Genomic DNA, 23299 nt, shown 5'->3' on the forward strand with positions numbered 1-23299 from the left:
ATATGGTTGTAGTTGAGCCACGAGTATTAGAGGATCGAGTAACACGTCTATGGCAAGATTTCACCTACCGGCTGAATTGATTAGTGGACTCGGGAAGACAAACTCAATCAGGTAAAATCATTTTCTCTCTTCCTTACTCGATGTTCTTTCTTCTTACTTGATGTTCTCTCTTTTACTTAATACTTAGAATATGTTGCCGTTCGATTTTAAATGATATTTGTGCTGATTTTTGTATAGAAATAGATGAAGATCTACAAGGAGATAAGGAGAAGAAGAAGAAGAAGGCACAGTTACTTGGTTCGACCAAAATGTCTACATCCACGGGAAGATTTCTTTTCTTTTACTTCTTTTCAAGATTGCTTTATAGTGGTTTAGTGTTTACAAGAGAAAAACTGATGAATGCATGTTGTAGATCTGATCAGTAGATATTTATATTACATATCTCTTGTCAGTTACATGATGTAAAATTTGTTATGTAAAACTAAACTAGCTGAAATATGTATTTGAATCAACGTTTTTACAGTTTCACTTAGGTTTCTACCAAAGTCTTATTATATATAAAAGTTTGGCTCAATTATCTTAAAAGCTTAAGCGATTTACATGTGAATGAGAAGGGAAAAGCTTAAGCAAGCCCCAACCTTTTTTTTTTTTTTCCTTCTTTGAATTTTGTGTTTTATTATTTGTGGTTTCTATGGTCGCCAGCTCCATTCATTACTTCCTATCTTGTTCATGACGCTTCCAAGATGGCCATAGATCTAAGAGTAGCATGACTGGTGCATTTGAGAAACATTGTTCATTTTCTCTGGAAATTTTAATGCTTTTATTTCTTGATAGTGTGTATAACCCAATTTATATGGTTTTCTTTGGATTTTCATGTTCATGGTTTGGAAATTGTATTAACAAAAATTCTTACAAGAAAAATTTCGTAGATTTGCTTCATAATTGGAGCATTTAAACCAGACAGTTAAAGGCAAAACATTCAATGTATTGGAAAGTTACACTTAAACCAACCAGGGAGACTGATTCATCTCTCTTCTTGAATTTTCACTTAAGGAAAATCCAAAGAAAGTCGTATAATATTACAATAGTACATATTATTTAGTATTTGACAAATCATTAAATGATATATTCTTTTAGTTCACGGGACTCGTACAATTCTAAAATACAACACAAGTAATGTGACAGAAACAATCTATAAGCAAAGAATCAAACAAGAAGAAATTGACAAGATGGAAGAAAATTTGTTTTAATATTTTTATTTTGAAGAGCAACTAAGAGATCACAACAAAAATTTTGCTTTCTTTCGACGCTAATAAAGTCATCAGGTGACACTACAAGAAAATTGACCTTTTACGAAGGCCAAAGACCTTCGAAAAAACATGTAATAGACATTCGATACATTTTTTTTCAAAGGTTATCTCAACCTTTGAAAAGTGTCGAATTAGACCCCGTCAAAAAAACTTTTTCAAAGGTTTACTAACCTTCGAAAAATATTATTTTTCAAAGGTTGATTAACTTTCGAAAATTATTATTTTTCAAAAGTTATATATCTTCGATAATTGTCAAATTATTTATCAATAATTATATATTATCAAGTAGTCTTTTTCGAAGGTTTTCATTGTTTTTAAAGGCTTATCATGTTATTTTCAAAATTTTTAAAACCTTCATAAAAACTTATTTATCAACAATTGTATAACCTTCGAAAATTCTCTTACAAAATCTCTTAGCATATTTATTGACAAATCTCGGAAGGTTGTTTTTTCTAATTCATCTACATGTACTACCCTGAACTACAAAGTATAAGAATAGAATAGAAAAAATAGACAATGACATGAATGAAAGTAAACTTATATGTCATAAAAGTACAGCAAAAGGCTATCGAAATTCTATAACATCAAACTACAATTGATCAACTAGAAACAAATTTTTTACACATCTCTGCCATCATTTTTTGAAATCTATCCTCAAAACGATTTTCTAATTCGCTTATTTGACGCTTAAGTACTTCTACCTCAAGCTCTCTTTGTTGTTCAAATTCTTTTCTTTGTTGTTCAAATTCTTGAAGTCGTTGTTCGGACTCATTGAGACGACGCTCATGATCGCGTATAGTAGACGATGATCCAAACAACTCAGAAGGAGTAACACCTACTCCATAACCATGAACATGCCCGTGTTTCTCCGGTCCAAATACTCGTACAAAAGTCTCATCCTCGTTCATGTCAAGTGTACCATCAATCACTTGAGAAGCATATGATTTAAGTTTCGACTATAAATACAAATTCACATATTATAATTCAAAAACTAACACATATAAATTCAAATGTTTACAACAAACAAACACGTGTCTTTGTTAGAACTATAATATTTGTATTTACCATTTTCTCCTGCGTAGTTTCATTTACAGCCAATCCATTGTTGCTCAAGTGAGTTAGCTCCCAAATTCTAGTTTGACTCGGTTCTTCGTTAGTGACTTGAACCTATTTAAGTGAAAATATTATATATTAGATAATTTGACTAAATTAAAAGAAGTTTATGTAATTTTTCATCTAATTACCTCTTTTTCAGCTCTTTGTTGTATACTTTGTGAACCACATGTGTGAGATACATTCAATTTAGAACGGTTCTTTTGATTTCTTTCACACATCTCCTGTATTTCAAAAGTAGAGTATGAGCATCAATAGAAAAAATAACAATAAGTACAATTTTTTTTTATGTACAAGAAAAAGATATAAGAATACAACCTGATATTCAGTTGACTTCCACAACTTTGAAAGATATTCTGCATCTTCTCTTGTAATTCCTGGTGGAATATTTACTAAAGGTTTTGCAACTATATCATATTTGTACAACTATTTTTCTTTAAACTGTCTCTCCAATTATTATAAGATCGATGAATTTGAAGCAATACTGAAGCCTCATGACCTTTAACTTTAAATCGTTCCTAAAAAAAATTGTAGTTGTAATCTAATTATGTAGGAAGTAAATTAAAGGAAAAAAAAATTATAATTTTTTCACATACCAATGTAAGCTCAAATAGTTTCCTTTTTGTTGTTGTATCAATATCTCTCCAACTTTTTACTTATAGAGGAGTAAAGTTGACTTGTCTAGCTAAGATAGTGCATTGGCTTTTAAAGATATCAGCATTATCTCCAACGGGTCGTTTCTTCCTCCACGATACTTCAAATCTAATCACATGAGGTAGTTTAACTAGGTTGAGATTTCGTGTGGGACCACATACTTTTCTTACTCCAAAAGAAGATTCTAAAGTAAAAAGAAAGAAAAGAAAGTAAGTTACTAACAAATCAAAAACAAATAACATATATTATAAAAAATCATGTTACCTCTATTAAGAAATTTTTCATGACTAGTAGTTGATCTAATTTCTCCCGTAAACGATGATGAAGTTTGTAAACCAACTTTAGATTTTATTGAATATTGTTGATCTTCAACTATTTGGTTAGATGTAGATGCAATCGTAGCATTCTCGTGACTATCTATACTATTATTGTTGTTGAATCTGCTTCTTACTTTTTTCATCCTTTACACAAATAATGAACTTGTTGGAAAAAAAAAAACAAGTTAGATAAATAAAATAATAAAAATTGAGTATTAGTTTAAGAAATAAGAGATCATATATTATAAAGTTAAAAAGAGATTACCTAACATAAATGATAGACAAAAAAATTAAGAATTAAATTGCTCTATTTACGTCTTCTTCGTCATCTTCTTCTTGACAATCTTCATCTATGATCAAAGGGATATTGTAATAATCTCTTGGATCAACTTTCAACACAAAATACCAAACCGGGTTTCTTCTATCTTCAAGGTAAAAAACTTGTTCAAATTGGCATGCTAATACAAATGGCTCATTTGCAGCCAATGTGTACATTATATTCACACTAGTTAGTCCATGATCATCAACTAATTCCTTTACCAAGACCGTTGATATTCTACCATTTGAATTTTTACTTGCCCTCTTTTTTTTATAGAAGCTCTAGGTGAATTCCTTACTTCAAGTCTCCGGTGATAAGGGGTAAAAGGGGCATAGACCTATTGGCGGCCGCGAAGGATACGGAGCGTTGACATAGTGGCAAGATCATGACTATTTAAGCCAATTCGATTCTGAAACACGGAAAAAAAATCATTGGCTTATTATTTAGTATTTTCTTTGATTTCATTTCAGAAATAATTTGAAAAAAGACGACCTTGTTTCCACCCATATATTTCAATTCAATAATATCATGCAATACACCAAAGTACTCTTGATCATCAGCTCCTCTCATTACTATCCCACTCTTTTGTGTTTTTCTTAAATCATCACCATTCTTGATACGAAATCTAAATCCATTAATAATGTACCCTTTGTAGCATGTTACTTCTTGTGATGGACCTCGAGTTAAATCTAATAACTACTTGTCAACTTTGTTGCTTCCATCGATATATAATTTAGTAACATACATAGAAAATAGTATCAAATTTTAAAATGAATAGAAATTGTATAGATGAATATATATCATAACTGTTGTCTTTTCTCACTTACATGATCTTCAAACCATTCTACAAACTCTTTATCATGCTTTTTTTTGTGCGTTTCTAGGGTCAAGATGTTATAATCCTTGTATGTCCTCACTAAAAAATTAGAAAGTTACTTTAGATTCTATTTTAAAATATTTTAAAAAAATTATCAATAAGAAAACTTTTACATACCTAATATATGGGAGGACATCATCACAGTTCTTTAAAATATAGAGATGAGCTTGTTTCCACTTATGTATTTTTAGCCTTCTTGTTTATTTGTCTGGTCCCATAGGATGACCAAGTGGTTTAAAGATAATATTCCTTCATAAGGATTATAATCATTATCTTCATTTCTTCTCTATTGGTGAACTTAGTTTCTATGGTGTGAAAATATCTAGTACACAACATTACACATTCATTGCTGATCTAACCTTCTGCAATAGAACCTTCAGGATGAGCTCGATTGCGTGCATAAGTTTTTAACTTACTTAAATACCTTTCAAATGGGTACATCCACCTATACTGAACTAATCCACCAACTCTAATCTCATTTGGTAAATGGATTAATAAATGCACCATTATATCAAAGAACGACGGAGGAAGAAGATTTATATCGTCCACTTTAACCACTTTTGAGCACAATATCTTAAAAAAATTGCTCAATTTAATTAATACATCTCGAACTTCCTTTCTCATCAACCCTTGAAGTGCATATGGAAGAAAATATTCCATAATAATATGGTAGTCACAACTTTTAAGACCAAATAATTTTCTTCCTTTTAGATCGACACACCTTCCAACAGTAGAAGAGAATCCATCTGGAACTTTTAATTTCTTCAAATACTCACAAAATGCATTTCTTTCATCTGATAACAATGTACAACATGAAGCTGGTAAGTATAATTTGTTTTCTTCTTGTATTGGATGCAATTCCTTTCTTAGATCCATTTCTTCAAGATCAAGACGAGACTTCAAATTATCTTTAGTCCTCCCTTTAATATTCAATAATGTACTGATTACGTTTTCAGAAACATTTTTTTTAATATGCATGACATCTAAATTGTGTCGTAGTAATAAAGTGCACCAATAAGGTAGCTCAAAGAATACGCTTTTCTTTAGCCAATCTTTAGAACGTTTTCTCTTTTTCACACTATTGCCAAATACATGTTCTCCAAATTGGTTCACTTGTTCAAGTATATTACTTCCAGAAAAATTCTTAAGAGGTAGATTTTCTTTAATAAACCCATCGAACAACTCTCGTTGTAGTCTCCATTCATGCTCTATGGGTAAGAAACGACGATGACCCATGTAGCACATCTTTTTACTATTTTTAAAATAAAGTGAACGAGTATCAAAATTGCATGAAGGACAAGCTAAAGTACCACTTGTATTCCAACCAGATAAGTTTCCATATGCTAAAAAATCACTAACTATCTATAATAATTCCCAAATAAAAACCCTAGTGGTTTTTTTGTTTTCTTTTCTAAATTATTACAAATGCATATTTTGTAATAATTCCCAAAACTATAATAAATTTGACTATTCTTCCAGAATAAAAATAAATAAATATCACTTGTGCATAGCCTATCGTTTAGCTATCGCGCCCATCGTTTACCTCCATCATTTAACGCTGACGCCTTATCGTCTAACGCATCTGCCTATCGTTTAACGTCATCGCCCAGCGCCTACGTCTATCGCTCAACACCCATCACTTAGTATTCTGCCTATGGTATAGCGCATCTGGTCATCGTTTAGCATAGCACGGCTATCGTCTAACGCTATCGTCCAGCTTCTATGCTTATCATCTAGCGCTTTCACTGATCGTGCAGTTCTTTGCCTATCGTATAATCTGATCGTCTAGCACGTCATTCGTCATCATTTAATGTCGCACGCATCTTCACAATTGTCTAACGCATCCGCCTATCGCTTAACGTCATCACCCCATGCCTACGTCTATCGCCCAACGCCCATCGCTTAGTATTCTGCCTATTGTGTAGCGTGTCTGCTCATCGTTTAGCGCAGCACAGCTATCGTCTAGTGCTTTCACTGATCGTGCAGTACTTTGTCTATCGTATAGCCCGATCGTCTAGTGCGTCATTCCTCATCGTTTAACACTGCGTGCATCTTCACGACCGTCTAACGCATCTTCACGATCCTAGCCTTTCTCAAAGGTTTTTATTAACATTCAATAAAAGATGCATATTTTTCAAATGAATTATCAAAGCCTCCGACAAATGTATGTCTTTGGCAAGGGTTTTTATTACCCTTCGATAAAAACTACATATTTCTCAAAGGTTTTTTCAAAACCTCTAATAAATAAAAAGTACATATTTCTCAAAGGTTTTTCCAATACCTTCAATAAATGTATATCTTTCTCAAATTTTTTTATTAACCTTCAATAAAAGGTGCATATTTTTCAAAGGACTTATCAAAGCCTCTGATAAATGTATGTGTTTCTCTAAGGCTTTTATTATCCTTCGATAAAAACTAAATATTTCTCAAAGTTTTTTTCAAAACCTCCAATAAATATATATCTTTTTCAAATGTTTTTATTAACCTTCAATAAAAAGTACATATTTCTCAAAGGTTTTTCCAATACCTTCAATAAATATATTTATCTTTCTCAAAGGTTTTTTATAGCCTCCGATAAAAGATTGTCGAAATAGCTCAATTTTCTTGTAGTGAGAAATGACTTTTCTAGATGCTAGCTACAAGAACGTGGTTTGAAGAGAAGATTTCCCCCTTTAATAATTCAACTAAACGTTCACAGGCAATGCCTGACATGAAAAAAGACCTTTGGTGACTAGTTTTGTCCCTCAACATATGCCTCATAACCTTCATTGATGATTTTTGCCCATCAATATAAGCTCCATATAACATAAAAGTTGTGATTGTTTTTTACCATCAACAATGAGAAAAATAGGATATTAAAGAAAATACGGAAACTTACAAACCATGCATCAACAAAAGTATAAATTTCATTACTCCAAAACAATAAATCCACTGTAGAAGTACTAAGCCTAACCTCAAACATTATCCAAAATGAAAATAGCTATTGAAAAAGCTATAAGATGACTCGTCATTAAGAACACAGATGTTAAACAAAAAGCAAAGACAAACATTGTGAGAACAAAATACCAACAACAAGAAATCAAGTAAAGACATAAGGAAGTTCGTAACCCAGTTTGGTGAAAATCTACTAATATTAAAGAGTCAAGCAATTACAACATAGAACTTATCTACAATACAACAACTATTACAACAACTCACGTGGAGCCCAACTCACCGATCATCTAGGTTCCCCTTAGATGTGAGACTCCCTCGCAAACGAACTTAGACTCCCCCTAAATATGTTATTATTAGTGTTGATCACATCGGCCTCCAACAGTGTGTGAAACTCACTTCCAACTTTATTATATTCTCTGCTTCTCAATGAACTCCATTCACTGATGAATCTTAGGTACTCCCTAAGATGAAGAACTCTTTCTCGAAAAACGAAGTCTTAGTCTGTCCCTAGGATCAAGAATTCCTTCTCAACTGTAGTGCCTTAGGTTCCCACTAAGGCATAAATTATCTTTAAGGAATTACAATTTTCAATCAATGCAATTGCATAGCGAAATATGATGAATGGACTAAAAACAGAATGGTTACACAATTCGGCCACCAAAAATAAAAACACTCTTCAACTATAATAAAGTGCAGCAACCCTAAATGAACACCATTATTTTCCTTTTTAAAACCATGGCAAAAAAAGGAAGCAACCATCAATTAGAAAATAATAAACAGTGCCTCAAATAAGGAAAATATATCGGACAAAAAAAATCTATAGAAAATTTCAAGATAAGGAAAGAAAAAATTACAGCAGGAATTAATAGTGTCAAAGATAGACGATAAGATAACATTTGTGACAATGACAAAAACCATCACAAACCACCTTAGAGTCGTCTAAACCCGAACACGAAAAAAAAAACCGTGTTGCATTACTCAAACAAGTGCGGTTACCTAAACCCATCTAGTCGGACAAATGGCGACGGCGGCATGCACGTTTGATAAAAGGGTTATACTTCCACCACCACCACACTTTGTGAAATGATATGCGAATACACATTGCGAAAGCGATCATCTCCCAATTCTAATTTTATAGAACATACAGAAAACACAGAGGACGGAAACAATATATACATAATCTAATAAGCATGTTTATTTATAGAAATTAAAGAGGAAAAAGAGATTTGAGGATCACATGCCCTTAAAGACAAAAAAAAATAATAATAACTTCACGATCCTCTTGAAATTGTGAACTCTTCGAATTCCATTCGAATTCACGAGCAACCAAAAAACACATCAAATTTCTCAATAAACTAGACACCTTCATGTAGAAACCTCGATATTCTCGAGGTAGAGAATCTTTGAGAGTTTGCGGGTTTCAAGATTAATTTGGAATGGGATGAATGTTCTTGATTTGAGAGACAAAGGATCTCATCACAACACCTATGGTCATCCTATAACTCACTCAAGATTCAGGTCAAGTCACATATGGTCATCTTGATGAAATGTAAGTCTCTACTAACAATAGTGTTATATATAGAGACTATTCATTTCGTGGTCCGGTCTTATACCTACTCTTTGTATAGTATACTCCACTCACATGTCTCTACATGAATGATTAGGATCAGATCATTTGTAACACTTTACAACAATTGTAACAACTACAAGGCAGGTCGTTTCGTAGTGCACTCAGATAAGATACTCAACCTTATCCGTCTACTACTGACCATTTAGATTATCACTTAAACATGATCCACCGATATGTCTCTACATACATGTTTAACTTACAGAAAATAACCCTAGATCTTAGTTTATTGGTTTTTGTAGGTTAATGCAACTAAATGTCAAATAAAATACCTCTTATTTTGTTAGATAAATAAAATGTTTGTACAATACAATTTAAAACTATAAAACCACAAGATTCAGGGCATCAACCCCAACAATCTCCCACTTATTCTAAAGCTAGTGGGGTGTTGTAACGACCCAACCCCCTAAGACTCAAGTTGGGTCGTTACTAAATACATGCATGCATGGAACGATGGGGTACCCATAAATCATAAATGATAATAAATAAGTCTGAAAACAAATCTTGATAGTAAGTTTCAAACATCAAAACGGAAAGTTGAAAACATGAAAAGAAATTTAAATATCATGAGTGGAAGCATAAAATGGGTCCTCGGATTCTGCTTGTCAATCGTCGGTGCATCTCTACCTTTACTTGAAACAACAACATGAGAAAGAATGAGTATAAAATACTCAGTAAGTAACCCCACTACTGGGGTCAAGCTAGGCATCTATGTCCTCCAGTTTCCTACCTCTGGTGGAACATATAAACTTCTCTAGTCCTCATGGTACATATACATACATGAATAACGGACTTTCATCCTACACTAGTTAAGTATGCCCACTATCTCTAGTAATTCCCGTAGGACCCACATCCTCTGGTGAATCCCGTAGGAAACACAACCTCTGGTGAATCTCAAAGGAAACACAACCCCTGACGAATCCTGAAGGAAACATAACCCCTGGTGAATCCCGAAAAAAATACAACCCTTGGTGAATCCCGAAAGAAACAAAACCCCTAGTGAATCCTAAAGGAAACACAACCTCTGGTGAATCCCGAAGGAAACACAACCTCGGATGAATATCTAACTAATCAGCAAGGACACTATCATACTCTCAACATCACAAGTATCACAACATGATTCTATAACATACATATACATCTCATCATCATAATTCTACAACATACATATATCTCTCGTCATCCTAGTCTCATAACATACATATACATCTCATCATCATGGTTCTATAACATACATATAAATTTCTTCATCATAGCTCTATAACATACGTATGCATCTCATCATCTTCAGATTCAACAAGATCTCCAATAACAATAATATACTCAATTCATACTAGTATTCAACCATCTCTATGTGCAATTAGTCTTTTAAACCCTCATGTCAACAAGGTATACATAAACATCAAACTATCAATATATCCTTAGTAAATCATATTTATCAATACCTGGCACCAGTCCTTTCAAACCTCAGTCAATGAAGGCATATATAAATATCATGCTAACTAATAATCCTCAATAAATCATAAATATCATTTCCTGGCACTAGGGCAGTTCCAGTAGTAAGATTACTTACCTTAATCGAAAATCCACAGATAAAATCAGGCAACCAAACGATGACAGCAATTTGATGTAACAACCCTAACATACGAATAAAACCATTAAATTTTAGTCCAACAATAACTACGAAACCTCATACCCAAATCCAAGATACCCAAAAGCTTACCCAACGAAACTTGATCAACAAACACTCCCAAGATTTCGACTCCAAAATCTCCTCTTAACAGATTTTAAATCCAAATGGACAACGACTTGGAACCTTCAAGATATACGAGTTAAGTCAACATTTAATCCAGTAATCAATGCATACCCAAAAACCAATAATAAGAACCACAACTCTTATTGAATAATCTCGAATCCGCTGGACAGCCTCTTGAGTAGTTTCCCATGCTCAAATCTAAAGTCAAAATAATGCGACAAATTTAACTTCCATTCCAAGTTAATGGGCATCCAAAAATCCTTCAAGAAACTTAACCCAACAGAAAAATAGATCTTATCTAAATCAAAGAGTCTGACAAAGACCCACACAACAAGGGCTGGCCAGTGCAGCGATGGGTGGTGGAAGAGATCGGTTGGAGGCGGCGACGACGGCACCACCGACGCAGACGACTCTGTCGAATAGATGCGGTGTGTTTGGATCTTACGGTGGTGGCTCGAGCTGCTGGGAGATGGGGGCGGCACGCAATGGTCAAGCGGTTGGGACGACGGCAGCATGGACGCAAATCTGACAAGATGGGCGAGATCGGCGCGCGGCGAAGAAGATCTTGATGATCGCTGCTTGCTGACGAGATTGAGCTGACCTGTGCAAACGACGGCCCACGAACGAACGACCGGCGAACTGGTGGCGGCTCAGTCGGATGCGCGCGATTCCAGCTAGAGAGGAGATGGTCGGGGCTGCTAGGGCACACAGAGAGGTTCTGGGGGGGGGGGGGGGGGGAGGAGGAGGAGTGAGGGAGGAAGAAGAAGGGAGAGAAAAGAGTTTTTAAATTTCCTTTTTAAAAGAAAAGGGTTATTTTAATAAAAGAAATAAAATATAATAAAATTTTATTTTATTTTATTTCGATATTCTATTTCACTTTTATTTTAACCTTTCCCTCATTACACAAATATATCTAAATAAATAAATTCTTAAAACTCTTCCCCTTTTCTCTTCAAACTCCAAAATCAAAATCAAATTAATTTCCCCAATATAAATTTAAATTCTCGACATTAACTTAAAATTAAATTAATGTGACATAAATCCAAATCTTCCCTTTAAAGAAAACTAAACTTCGAAATTAACAAAATTGTCCTCGAATTTTATGAAAATATAGAATTTGAATAATGAAAAACTCGGGATGTTATAGGTGTACATAATAAAAGTACAAATAAGTACAACGTACAAAAAAAAAAAAAAAAAAAAAAAAAAAAAAAACTAGTGCATACAATGCGCGTTCAGTAACATCTTCTAAATGCCATAAATTAGATGCAGCTTGTCTCGTAGACCCAGACTCTCCAAGTGACCCTCACACACCTTAGTTGTGAGGGCCTTTGTAAATGGATTAGCAATATTGTGCTCCAAAGTGATCTTGATGATGATCATGTCCCCTCGATACACAATCTACCGAATCAGGTGATATTGTGCTCAATGTGCTTTCCAAACTTATGGCTCCTGGGCTCCTTGAAATTAGCCATAGCAATACTATTATCACAATAAGAATGATGGGCCTTAGCATGTCTGGAACAACTTCCAGGTCAGTGAAGAATTTCTTGAGCCAAACAGCTTCCTTGGTAGCTTCACAAGCTGCTATATATTCTGCTTCAATGGTGGAGTCAGCGATGTACCCTTACTTAGTGATTCTCAAGACTATAGCTCCTCCACTAAAAGTAAACACTAATCCTGAAATGGATTTCCTAGAGTCCCTATCGATCTGAAAATCAATGTCAGTGTATCTTGTAAGGCTCAAACCCTTAGACCCATACACGAGCATGTAGTCCCTCATTCTCCTAAGATACTTGAGGATAATTTTAACAGCAGTCTAATGATCTAATTCTAGATTAGACTGATATCTACTGACTATCCTCACTGCAAAGCAAATGTCAGGTTTAGTACAAAACATTACATACATCAAGCTGCCAACAATTGATGCATAGGGTATCTATCGCATCTTCTCAACTTCTTGAGGCGTCTTAGGACACTATTCCTTGGAAAAGACAACTTCATGCCTTAAAGGTAGCATCTTGAAGTTTTGCTTCAAATACTTGACAAACAGCTTGTCAATGTATGATGCCTGAGACAAGGCCAGCGATTTGTTATTACGATCCCTAAAGATCTGAATGTCGCGAACAAACTATACCTTTCCCAAATTTTTTATTTGGAATTGTGTCACCAGCCACCATTTTATGTCAGTTAGTAGACCTGTATCATTCCCAATGTATAGGATATCGTCTACGTATAACACTAAAAAAGCCACTAAATTGTTGATGATTTTCTTGTATACACAAGGTTTATCAACATTTTGATCAAAGCGATAAGATTTGATCGTAGAATCAAATCTTATCGCTATAATCACAGCATCAAACCATATATTCCAAGATCAAGAAGTTTGTTTCTTGTAAAACTTTTGTTCTTGACCTTGGGTTATGAATCCCACTGGTTGTTGCAATAGACGGTCTCCTCAAGCTTGCCATTTAGAATAGCTGTCTTGAGGCCCATTTTTCGAATTCATAATCATAATATGCAGCAATGGAGAGGAGTATCTGAATAGATTTTAATATGGAAACAGGTGAGAAAGTCTTCTCATAGTTAACTCCTTCAACCTGGGTATAACCTTTTGCCATTTGTCTAGCCTTGAAGATCTACACATTACCATCTCTACCCCATTTTCTCCTGTAGATCCATTTGCAACCTATAGGTTTTACCCCATTAAGCTGGTTCATAAGATCCCAGATTGGATAGAAGTACATATACTCCATTTCAAGATTTGTAGCTCTGATCCATTCATCTTTATCTACATCATCCATTGCCTGTTTATAAGATAATGGATCCTCAATTTCCCCATCAAATATGATGGTTAGGGTCTTTGTTAAACCCATATAACAAACAAGTAGGTTCGTAATCCTCCCACTACGTCGAGGCTCTCTCAACGATTGAGGTGGATGTGACCTACTAGATTAACCAACATCAACAACTCATGTTGATGTACTAGGCTCTTCAACAACTCTTTTTAAAGATTCAGTGGGTCTTTTGGAAAGCTCATTCAATACTATTTTACTAAGCGGTTTGTGCTCCCTGATGTAGTCCTCTTTTTAAAATGTAGTATTTGTCAATACAAATACTTTATTATCTTTAAGATTGTAGAAGTATCCACCTCTCATTCCTTTGAGATAGCCTACAAATAGACATAATTTTGAATGTTGTTCCAACTTTTTAAAATTAGCCTCAAGCACTATGCTGGGCAGCCCCAGATCCTGAAATGGCGTAAACTATCTTTATGGCTATTCCATAATTCTAAAGGTGTTTTAAAAACATTCTTGGATGGAACATAATTAAAATTATAGGTTGCAGTTTGTACTGCATAACCTCAAAATGAGTCATATAAATGAGTGTAATTCATTTTAGATCGAAACATGTCCAACAAGGTTTGATTCCTCCTTCCTGATACACCATTTTCCTGAGTTGTACCAGGTGCTAAGAGTTCGGATCAAATTCCATGTTCTATAAAATAGTCATGGAATTTCAAATCCATATACTCTTCACCTTGATCGGATTGAAAGGTTTTTATGGTTTTACCTAACGCATTTTCAACTTCAACTTTATACTCCTTGAACTTCTCAAAGGCTTCAGACTCATGTTGCATTAAGTAAACATACCCATACCTTGAATAATCATCAGTGAAGGTGATGAAATATTCAAACCCTCCTCTTACCTTAATATTCATAGAAACACAGAGGTCAGAGGTCCAAACGTACAAGTTCTAAGAGTTTTTTGGCTCTATGATCTTTTCCAGTAAAAGGTCTCTTAGTCATTTTGCTTTCAAGGCATGATTCACATACTGGTAGAGAATTTTCTTCTAACTTACCTAGAAGTCTATTCTTAACCAATCTCTCAATCCTATTGAGATTTATGTGACCTAATCTTAGGTGCCAAAGTTGGGCATTTTCTTTAAGAGAAACATTTTTTCTTTTGTTTTGAGTTACAACAGTTCTAAATAGTTTAGTATTTAGGAGAGCCTTTGATGCTAACGCCCTTAGCACATACAGGTTATTCTCTAACTTTGAAAAACCAACACCACTTTTTTAAATAAATATTTATTCACATTAAAACTCAAACTGTACAATTGTTCTAATAAGCACTTTACAGAAACCAAGTTCCTTTTTTAATCAGGAACTACATAAACATTCTCTAATAAAGGATAAGATTTTTGTAAACAAATACGGAGTTCTCCAACTACCACAGCTGAGATGACGTGCCAAGTTCCAACCCACATCGTCATCTCAACAGTCTCCAGCTGCCCCCAAGAACTAATTCTCTGAAATGAAGAACAAACATAGTTAGTGGCACCTGAATCTATTATCCAGGAAGAATCATCATTCTCTACTAAAAAAGATTCCAACAAAAGTAAATGATATTTACCTTATTTGGTCTTTTTCTTTTCTATCAAATATTTGGGATAATTCCTCTTTTAATGTCCCTCCTGGTTGCAATTGAAACTAATTCCCTTTGTAGTTTTGACCTTCTTTCCTTTTTGAACAGTAGTGGGGTTAGCTTTCCCTTGACCTTCCTTCTTCTTCTTCCAATTTTTGGTGCCGAAAGAAGATGGTGCAGATTTTCTTCTAGAGGTCAAAACTTTGTGGAAATTTTTGGAGTACGAGATAACATTTGTCTCATCTTTCTGTTCCTTGATTTTATCAAGGACTGGTATGTCTACAGCTCGTTGAGAACGGTGGTCAAGTTGTAGTCAAGCTTATTGATGACAGCGTCGTTACAGAGCTGAAGGAAACTTTCAGGTAAAGTTTTCAAGATGAAGCTAACCTGACTTGACTCATCAATGACAGATTCGTTCATCTTCGTCATGTTAAGGTAGATCACCATATTCAAAACATGTTTACGAATTGATGTCCCTTCTTTCATTCGGGCATTAAAGATGTACTTGAGAGCATCATGTTTGAGTTATGAGGATTGTTGTCCAAACATTCCCCTTACGGACTCCATGATCTCACGGTTTGTGAGCATGGGCTCATGTTTCTTGGCCAAGACATACGCTTGGGCCTTTTCATTCGCCTTGACCCATCACTCATATGCCTCTTGAACATTTCGGGATGCATGGGCAGCTAGGACTTGAGGACACTCCTCAACTAGGAAGAATCGCAGGTCATCGATAATGAGTACATTATTAATAGTAATTTATCAGCTCGTATAGTTATTGTTATTTAACTTATCAGCGTAAAGCAGGTTTAAAGTAGCGTTCATCATTTTGAAATTGTTGAAACCATACAATTTACATATACTAGTAAATAAACGCCTTACCCAATTATATAACCAATTAATTTAGCAAAATTCTAATATACTCTATGTGACATCTATTTTGTAATGATGATTCAGTGGTGCAGATTAAAGGCCACCTTATGGTGATTAATTACCCCTTCATTGAAGTGAGACAATCTCAACTAATAATTACATCAAAATAACTCTTATTCCTATAATCATTAGTCATCATTGTTTGGTCCAAAGAATGCTAACTTCCTTAAAAAAAAATTATAAATGTAACCCCTCATTTTAGATTCTAGAGTTTCACCCCAATGAGCCAACTATAGGAAAGAACCGATTAGGGCAAAAACTAAAGCAATTTTATCTATTTATGGAGTTTGAGTAAAAAATTATACAAATGCTAACCGTAAGGGGACACAAGCATGAGAGCTTTTGTTCCCCATGGTTGCGTTAGTTTCATGCAAGTCTTTACTATGATATAATTATTCAAATATTAATTATGTGAATGAGATTCATATTATTAAATTTTAGTATAAATGTGATTTATATTAAATGTCATGCATAGTTGAGAAAAATAAAACTATAGGTTATATTGTATTTATTACAATATAAAACTATAAATTATATGTTATATTTGATATAATATATATTGTGTGTGTATATATAATAAGGTAGTTATTATATATATATATATATATTTATTTCTTAATTTTAATCAAATTAAATTTTATTTATATTTTAATTTAATTAAAAGGATGGAGTTACAACTCCTTCCCCCTAATTCTCTCAACAAACAATACATGCAGTATGGGGGTCGAAATCTTCTTCGTCTTCTTCCATTTTCTGTGGATCTCTCATTCACCTTGCAGTTTTCATAGAGAAGACTTCTCTGTGGAAAAAACTCTTCTCCTCCCTCTCTTCCTCTCCTTTCTCTCTTCCGAGGATTCAAGCAAAGCCCACAACTCTTGCTTGAATTCTTTATCCCTAAAGAGTATAGTAAAGGGTTCTCAAGTGGTGGTTCCCAATTGGTAATTTCGAGTTGGAATCAATATAGATCATGACTAAGAGAGAATACGTGAAGAAAGTTGGTATTCAAGGGTAAGCGGATATTTTCTTCCCAATTACTTATGGTCTGAGCATGTTGTAAATTGAAGTTAATAAATGCATAATATTTTTCTTCTGTATATTATGTAATTTAAAATTTTTGTGATAAAAATTTAAAATTGGAAACAATTCCCGGTTCCGTACTGGGACCTTCGATGGTTTCCCTTCAACTAGTATCAGAGTCAGGTTTTGATACCAATTTTTATTATTTTCAGAATTTAATTACAGTGGTAGGTTACATTCTGTAATTTTTTTCATGGTTGATGAATGTTTACTAAATGGTTTTGCATTATGGATGTTTCGGGGTTGGATCTTACTTTTTTCTACTTTTTTTTTTTTTGCATATTCAATTTGTAAAGGCCCGTTGTTTTGGGCATAAATTGCTATCGAGTCTATAATTTTAATATTTTGAGTTAATCGTGTTGTTCCCGGTGACTTTCTAGCGAAAACAGGGCTCAATCCAGATGAGATTCGAAGAATATCTAATCTGTACAGTAGGCGATTGTACACTAGTGTCGCGACGTTGTGCCCTAGCGTTATAACGCTACTATGTGGTGAATGGAGTTCTTCTCCATAGCATCGCGACACTCCAAGACTAAGAAGAAGTGCATTTCAGCATCGATCCGCAGTAGTTCGGTTCGACTTGGAGCTAGTTTGGGTCCAGTTCGGGTGGTTCAAGGGCGATTCAATTGTTGGTGGTCTAGTTCATTCTGTTTCAAGACCCTATTCACTTGTTTCGAACCCGTTGAGTTATTTATTATTGTAATAGATAGTTTTGATTAACTAAATTAATATAAACATTATATAAATTTAATTAATACTTCAGAAGTCCAATCTCAGTCTATAATTTCTATTTAAATTATGAATATGATGTATGGTTTAATTTTTTTATATATGTCATAAAGTATGTCATATAGTAAAATCCCACCATAGGTTATGCATTATCCATGCATCATTTATATTATAAGTGTTATAATATATAGTTGCATGTTTTAATTTTATTGCATGCTCATGCATCATGTAATATAAGTGTTATACTATATGCTTGCATGCATAAATAACATAGTCATGCATCAATTATATTATAACAGTTATAATATATAGTTTGGATGCATGGATGCAATGTATGTTATTTATTTCATTACTTCAGTATATAAGTGTTATATATATATAGTAGTGAAATGGGAATTGCATGATGCATGACATCACTTTAGATAATTTTATAAACGTTATAATTTATAGTAAGTGGGGAGGGATGTGTGTCAACATGTCTTACGGTCTCCTTTATTGGTTTGCACCGTGAGATCTTCTTGCACGGCCTAGAGGTGCCCTAGGATCATCCCCCTTGGATGGTTTGTGCAGTAGGTCAATATCAAGGTGAACTCCATAAATGGATAGGATCACTTTAGCTTTTTTCCCAATCGGTTTTTCCCTTCGGTTGGCTCATTGGGGTGGAACTTTAGGATCTAAAATGAAGAGTCACACTTACAAGAAATTTTTAAGTTAGTTAATGATTTCTTGACCAAATTAATGATGGGTGATTGTTATAGGAATAAAAGTTATTCTGGTGTAATAATTGGTTGAGACTAGAGTGTCTCAGTTCAGTGAAGGGACAATTGACTACCCTTCGGTGGCTTATGTCCTAGATCACTGAAACATCATTGCAAAATTAGATGTTAATTGGGATTCATTTAGATTTTACTAAAACTGATTTAGAGTTACGCTAAAATATAATGTAGATCAATTTGTTAATTTTTCAACAAAAATGCCAAATAATATTTTCTGTTAGTTGCCTCTAATTGTTTGACCAGTTTTAATTATACGACGTGGAAAGAATCACTTAAAACATTTTTCGTAGTTAACGACCTCGACATTGTCATTACTGAGGATTGTTCTCAAATTCTAACCCCTAATGCAACACGAAATGTTCATTATGCATGCGAGATGTGGACAAAGTCTAATTCTGAGGCTGGGATTCACATTTTGGCAAGCATACCTAATGCATTAACCAAAATATTTTAGAGCATGGTCACTGCACATCATATCATGCCATCAATGCAATAATTTTTTGGTGAAAGTTCTCACTATTCAAGCAAAATGGGGTTGATGATAATGAAACTAATAATGTCAGCTCTTTAGATAAACTTCAGTCTATATTAAATGTTAAGGGACAAATAGAGAAAGCAATTGCTACTAAATCTAATGAAGTTAATGTTGGGGTTGATGTCCTAAATCTCGTAGGGTCCTATAGTTGTAAACATTATTGAACAAACTCATTGTGTATTTAATAAAATATATGATATTTTATTCGTTATCTATAAAATATATGATATTTTAGTTAAATTAACCACAAACCAATAAACTAACATCTAAGGTTATCTTTTGTAACTTAAACATGTATCCTAAGTGAGTTGTGAACTCCTGTATATGATGGCGGTCCTTTAATTTGTATGGGTGAGAGTGGCCAGATCGTAGACTCAACAAGCCTACCCTTTTGGGGATTCATCTGATTGGGGAGCTGAGAACACAGCTACACAAGATGGAATTCACTCCTTCTCTGAGTTGGAGGTAAGTAGATAAATTACTCCCTTAAGGGTTGATTCCGAATCTTGAACAATGTGGTGTCACACCCTCTACACAAGATGGAATTCACTTCTTCACTGGCAATTTGTAAAGGGTCATCATACTGTCTATTGGTTATATCCAATGGACATAAAAATATGTTTGTAGTGCGAAGAGTGCAGTTGTTGGTCTATAGTGGAGTGCACGACAGTTAATAGATGGTGAATAATTTAATTAAAGAGTTTAATTAATTATTTATGTACCGTTGGAGCTTTAAGCTACAGGTCCATGAGGTCCCCTTGGTAGCTCAATAGTATTAATTGAGAATCAGCTTTTAGATTAATTTGAATTATTCAAATTAAAAGAGAGATTTAATTATATATGATATAATTAAGTTGATTCAATTATATGTGATATATTTATTATAATATATTTGATACATCGTAGCTTAATGAGAGGACATAAATATTTGAATGAGATTCAAATATATTTTCTATGAATTGGATTCATAGTTGTTAAATTTAATAAATATGATTTATATAAAATGTCATATAATAGATAAAAGAAACTATAGTTTATATTGTAAGTGATATAATATTAAAACTTTAAGTTATATGTTATATTTGATATAACATATAAATCAATATATATATAATATGATAAGTGGTAGGTGGTTATTTTTTGGCAAGTAGAAAAGAAAAAGTTTCTTCTTCTTCTTGCTAAGCCTGTTGATCGATTAAGAAAGTGAGAAAACAACATAAGAGTTTTGTGTTTGTTTTGAGTTTTGAGATCATTCTCAATCCTTCATCCTCAACAATAAGTTTTCCCTCAAAACCAAAATAGCCAGAGTCCACCACTCCTAGGTTCTCACCTTGAGAATACCGAGGAAACATTTGTGGTTATGTTCGTTCTTGTTCGAGATTATTCTTGAAGAAAGTCTTCAAAGAGTTCGTGAATTGTTCTAGGGAAATCATGAAGAAATGTCTTCAAAGGTGAGGTTTCTAAAACCCTTTCATTAGCATGTTGTAATTTATAGATAAATGCATATCTTGTACCTAGTTTACTGTAAAAATTTATATTCAATGAAAAATGAAATTTGGTTGATTCGCTTCCGCTCAAGGTTCTCTTCTCATAGAGTTCCTTCAGTTAATCAACGAGGATCGACCTCTAAGATGAAACTTGGAGTTTATGATATGAGCTGTGGAGCTGATCCCACTACTCTCCATGAAAGGAAGAACTCCAAAGAAAATAAAACTTATTTATTTGTCTTGGAGACATGCTTAGTAGAGAATGATGATTCTGTCTGGATAGTTGATTCAAGAGCTACTAATCACGTATGTCCTTCTTCTCAAGAATTTAATTCCTGGAGACAATTGGTAGCTAGAGAGATGACTCTTAAAGTCGGGACTGGTGAGGCTGTTTCAATTGTTACCGTAGGCAGGCTTAAGTTACTTTTGGACAAGAAATGATATATGTTATTGGATGACGTATATGTAGTACCTTAAATTAAGAGAAACTTGATTTCAGTTTCTTGTCTAACTGAATAAAAGTATTCTTTATCCTTCTCTGAAAATAAAGTGTTTATTTTTAAAAATGGAATGGAATTAGGCTTTGGTTCAATGGAAAATAACTTATATGTACTAAGGCCGTTAGTTACAAAAGTCGTGCTAAATATTGAAATGTTCAAACAACAACAACTGTTAAGAGTCCAAGAGTTTCTCCTAAAGAAAATTCCCATCTTTGGCATCTAAGGTTAGGTCACATCAATCTCAATATGATTGAGAGATTGGTAAAAAGTAGACTTCTAAATGGTTTAAAAGAAAACTCTTTACCTGTATGTGAGTCATGCCTTGAAGGTAAAATGACAAAACAACCTTTTACTAGAAAAGGTTATAAAGCCAAAGAGACCTTGAAACTTATACATTCAGACCTCTATGGTCCGATAAATGTAATAGCACGATGAGAGTGTGAATATTTCATCTCTTTCATAGATGATTATTCTACATATGGGTACCTATACCTAATGCAACATAAGTCTGAAGCACTTCAAAAGTTCAAGGAGTACAAGACTGAGGTTGAAAACTTGTTAGGTAAAAAGAAAAAAAAAACACTACGATCTGATTGTCGTGGAGAGTATATGGACTTAAGATTTCAAAACTATATGATAAAACATGGAATAACATCCCAACTCCCAGCCTCTAGTACATCTCAACAAAATGATGTATCGGAAAAGAGAAACAGAACTCTATTAGACATGGTTCGGTTGATGATGAGTTGTGCTCAACTTCCTGACTCGTTTTGGGGATATGCAGTAGAGACTACATTTTACATTTTAAACAATGTTCCCTCAAAGAGTGTTTCTGAAATACCTTTTGAGTTATGGAGAGATCGTAGAGGTAGTTTATACCACTTCAAAATTTTGGGATGCCTAACTCATGTGCTAATGGAAAATCCAAAAAAGTTGGAGCCTCGTTCAAAAGTATGCCTATTTGTAGGCCACCCCAAAGAAACGAGATGTGGGTACTTCTTTGATCCAAGTGAAAATAAAGTATTTGTGTCAACAAACGCTGCCTTCTTGGAAGAAGAACACATGCAGGATTATAAGCCACGATGCCAAATTATTTTAAGAGAAATTTCTAATGAATCCACTGAGACTTCAACGAGGGTTGTTGAACAGGCTAATACATCATCAAGAGTTGTTGATGTGGGTTCATCTAGTCATACAAGTCCATCTCAAGAGTTAAGATTATCTCGACATAGTGGGAGGTTTATGAACCCACCTGTACGTTACATGTGTTTAATAGAAGCCCAAGACATCATAACTAATGATTGAGTTGAGGATCCATTGTCTTATAAACAAGCAATGAAAGATGTTGACAGGGATGAATGGATTAAAGCCATCAATTAAGAAATGGAGTCCATGCACTTCATTCATTCTATCTGGGAGCTTGTAGATAAACCAAATGGGGTAAAACCTATAAGTTTTAAATGGATCTACAAGAGAAAAAGAGGTGTGGATAGAAAGGTACAGACTTTTAAAGCTAGACTTGTGGCAAAGGGTTATATTCAGATAGAGGGAGTGGACTATGAAGAAACTTTCTCATCTGTTATCATGTTAAAGTCTATCGGAATTCTATTGCCCATAGCCACGTATTATGACTATGAAATATGGAAAATTGACGTCAAGACTGCCTTTTTTGAATGGTAATCTTGAAAAGACAATCTATATGAATCAACCAAAAAGATTCATTGAACAAGAACAAGATCCATTTATAGATTGAAACAAGCATCTCGATCTTAGAATATACGATTCGATGATGTGATCAAATCTTATGGCTTTGATCAAAATGTTGATGAGCCTTGTGTTTACAAGAAAATCATCAACAGCTCAATAGCTTTCCTTGTGTTGTATGTGGATGATATCCTACTCATTGAGAATGATATAGGTTTTTTGA

At 33.9% G+C, this 23299-nt stretch overlaps 1 protein-coding gene across 10 annotated transcripts; it reads right to left on the reverse strand.

Annotated features, from left to right (window-relative positions):
- Positions 1-1832: 1832 nt before the first annotated feature.
- LOC120090446 (uncharacterized) lies at positions 1833-11686 on the reverse strand. Of its 10 annotated transcripts, XR_016524227.1 has the most exons (9): positions 11235-11678; positions 11046-11105; positions 10875-10967; positions 3342-10789; positions 3020-3261; positions 2742-2941; positions 2555-2647; positions 2376-2477; positions 1833-2266 (listed from the first exon to the last, which is right to left on the reverse strand). XR_016524227.1 is itself a non-coding variant. In XM_090306514.1 (8 exons), the coding sequence occupies exons 6-8, from the start codon at positions 2642-2644 to the stop codon at positions 1910-1912; spliced, it is 549 nt and encodes a 182-aa protein (XP_090162640.1). In that variant the 5' UTR covers positions 2645-2647; positions 2742-2941; positions 3020-3261; positions 3342-3556; positions 10725-10789; positions 10875-11686; the 3' UTR covers positions 1833-1909. The 10 variants fall into 10 exon arrangements, 5 of the variants coding, with proteins under 5 accessions (XP_090162640.1, XP_090162642.1, XP_090162641.1 ...); XR_005485544.2 differs by having other exon boundaries at positions 3342-3556; positions 3660-10789; positions 10875-11686; XR_016524224.1 differs by having other exon boundaries at positions 10875-11105.
- Positions 11687-23299: the final 11613 nt, after the last annotated feature.

The sequence above is a fragment of the Benincasa hispida genome, chromosome 11, assembly GCF_027475165.1.
Source record: "Benincasa hispida cultivar pf3 chromosome 11, pf3_genome.v1.1, whole genome shotgun sequence".
In the NCBI taxonomy this organism is placed as follows: domain Eukaryota; kingdom Viridiplantae; phylum Streptophyta; class Magnoliopsida; order Cucurbitales; family Cucurbitaceae; genus Benincasa; species Benincasa hispida.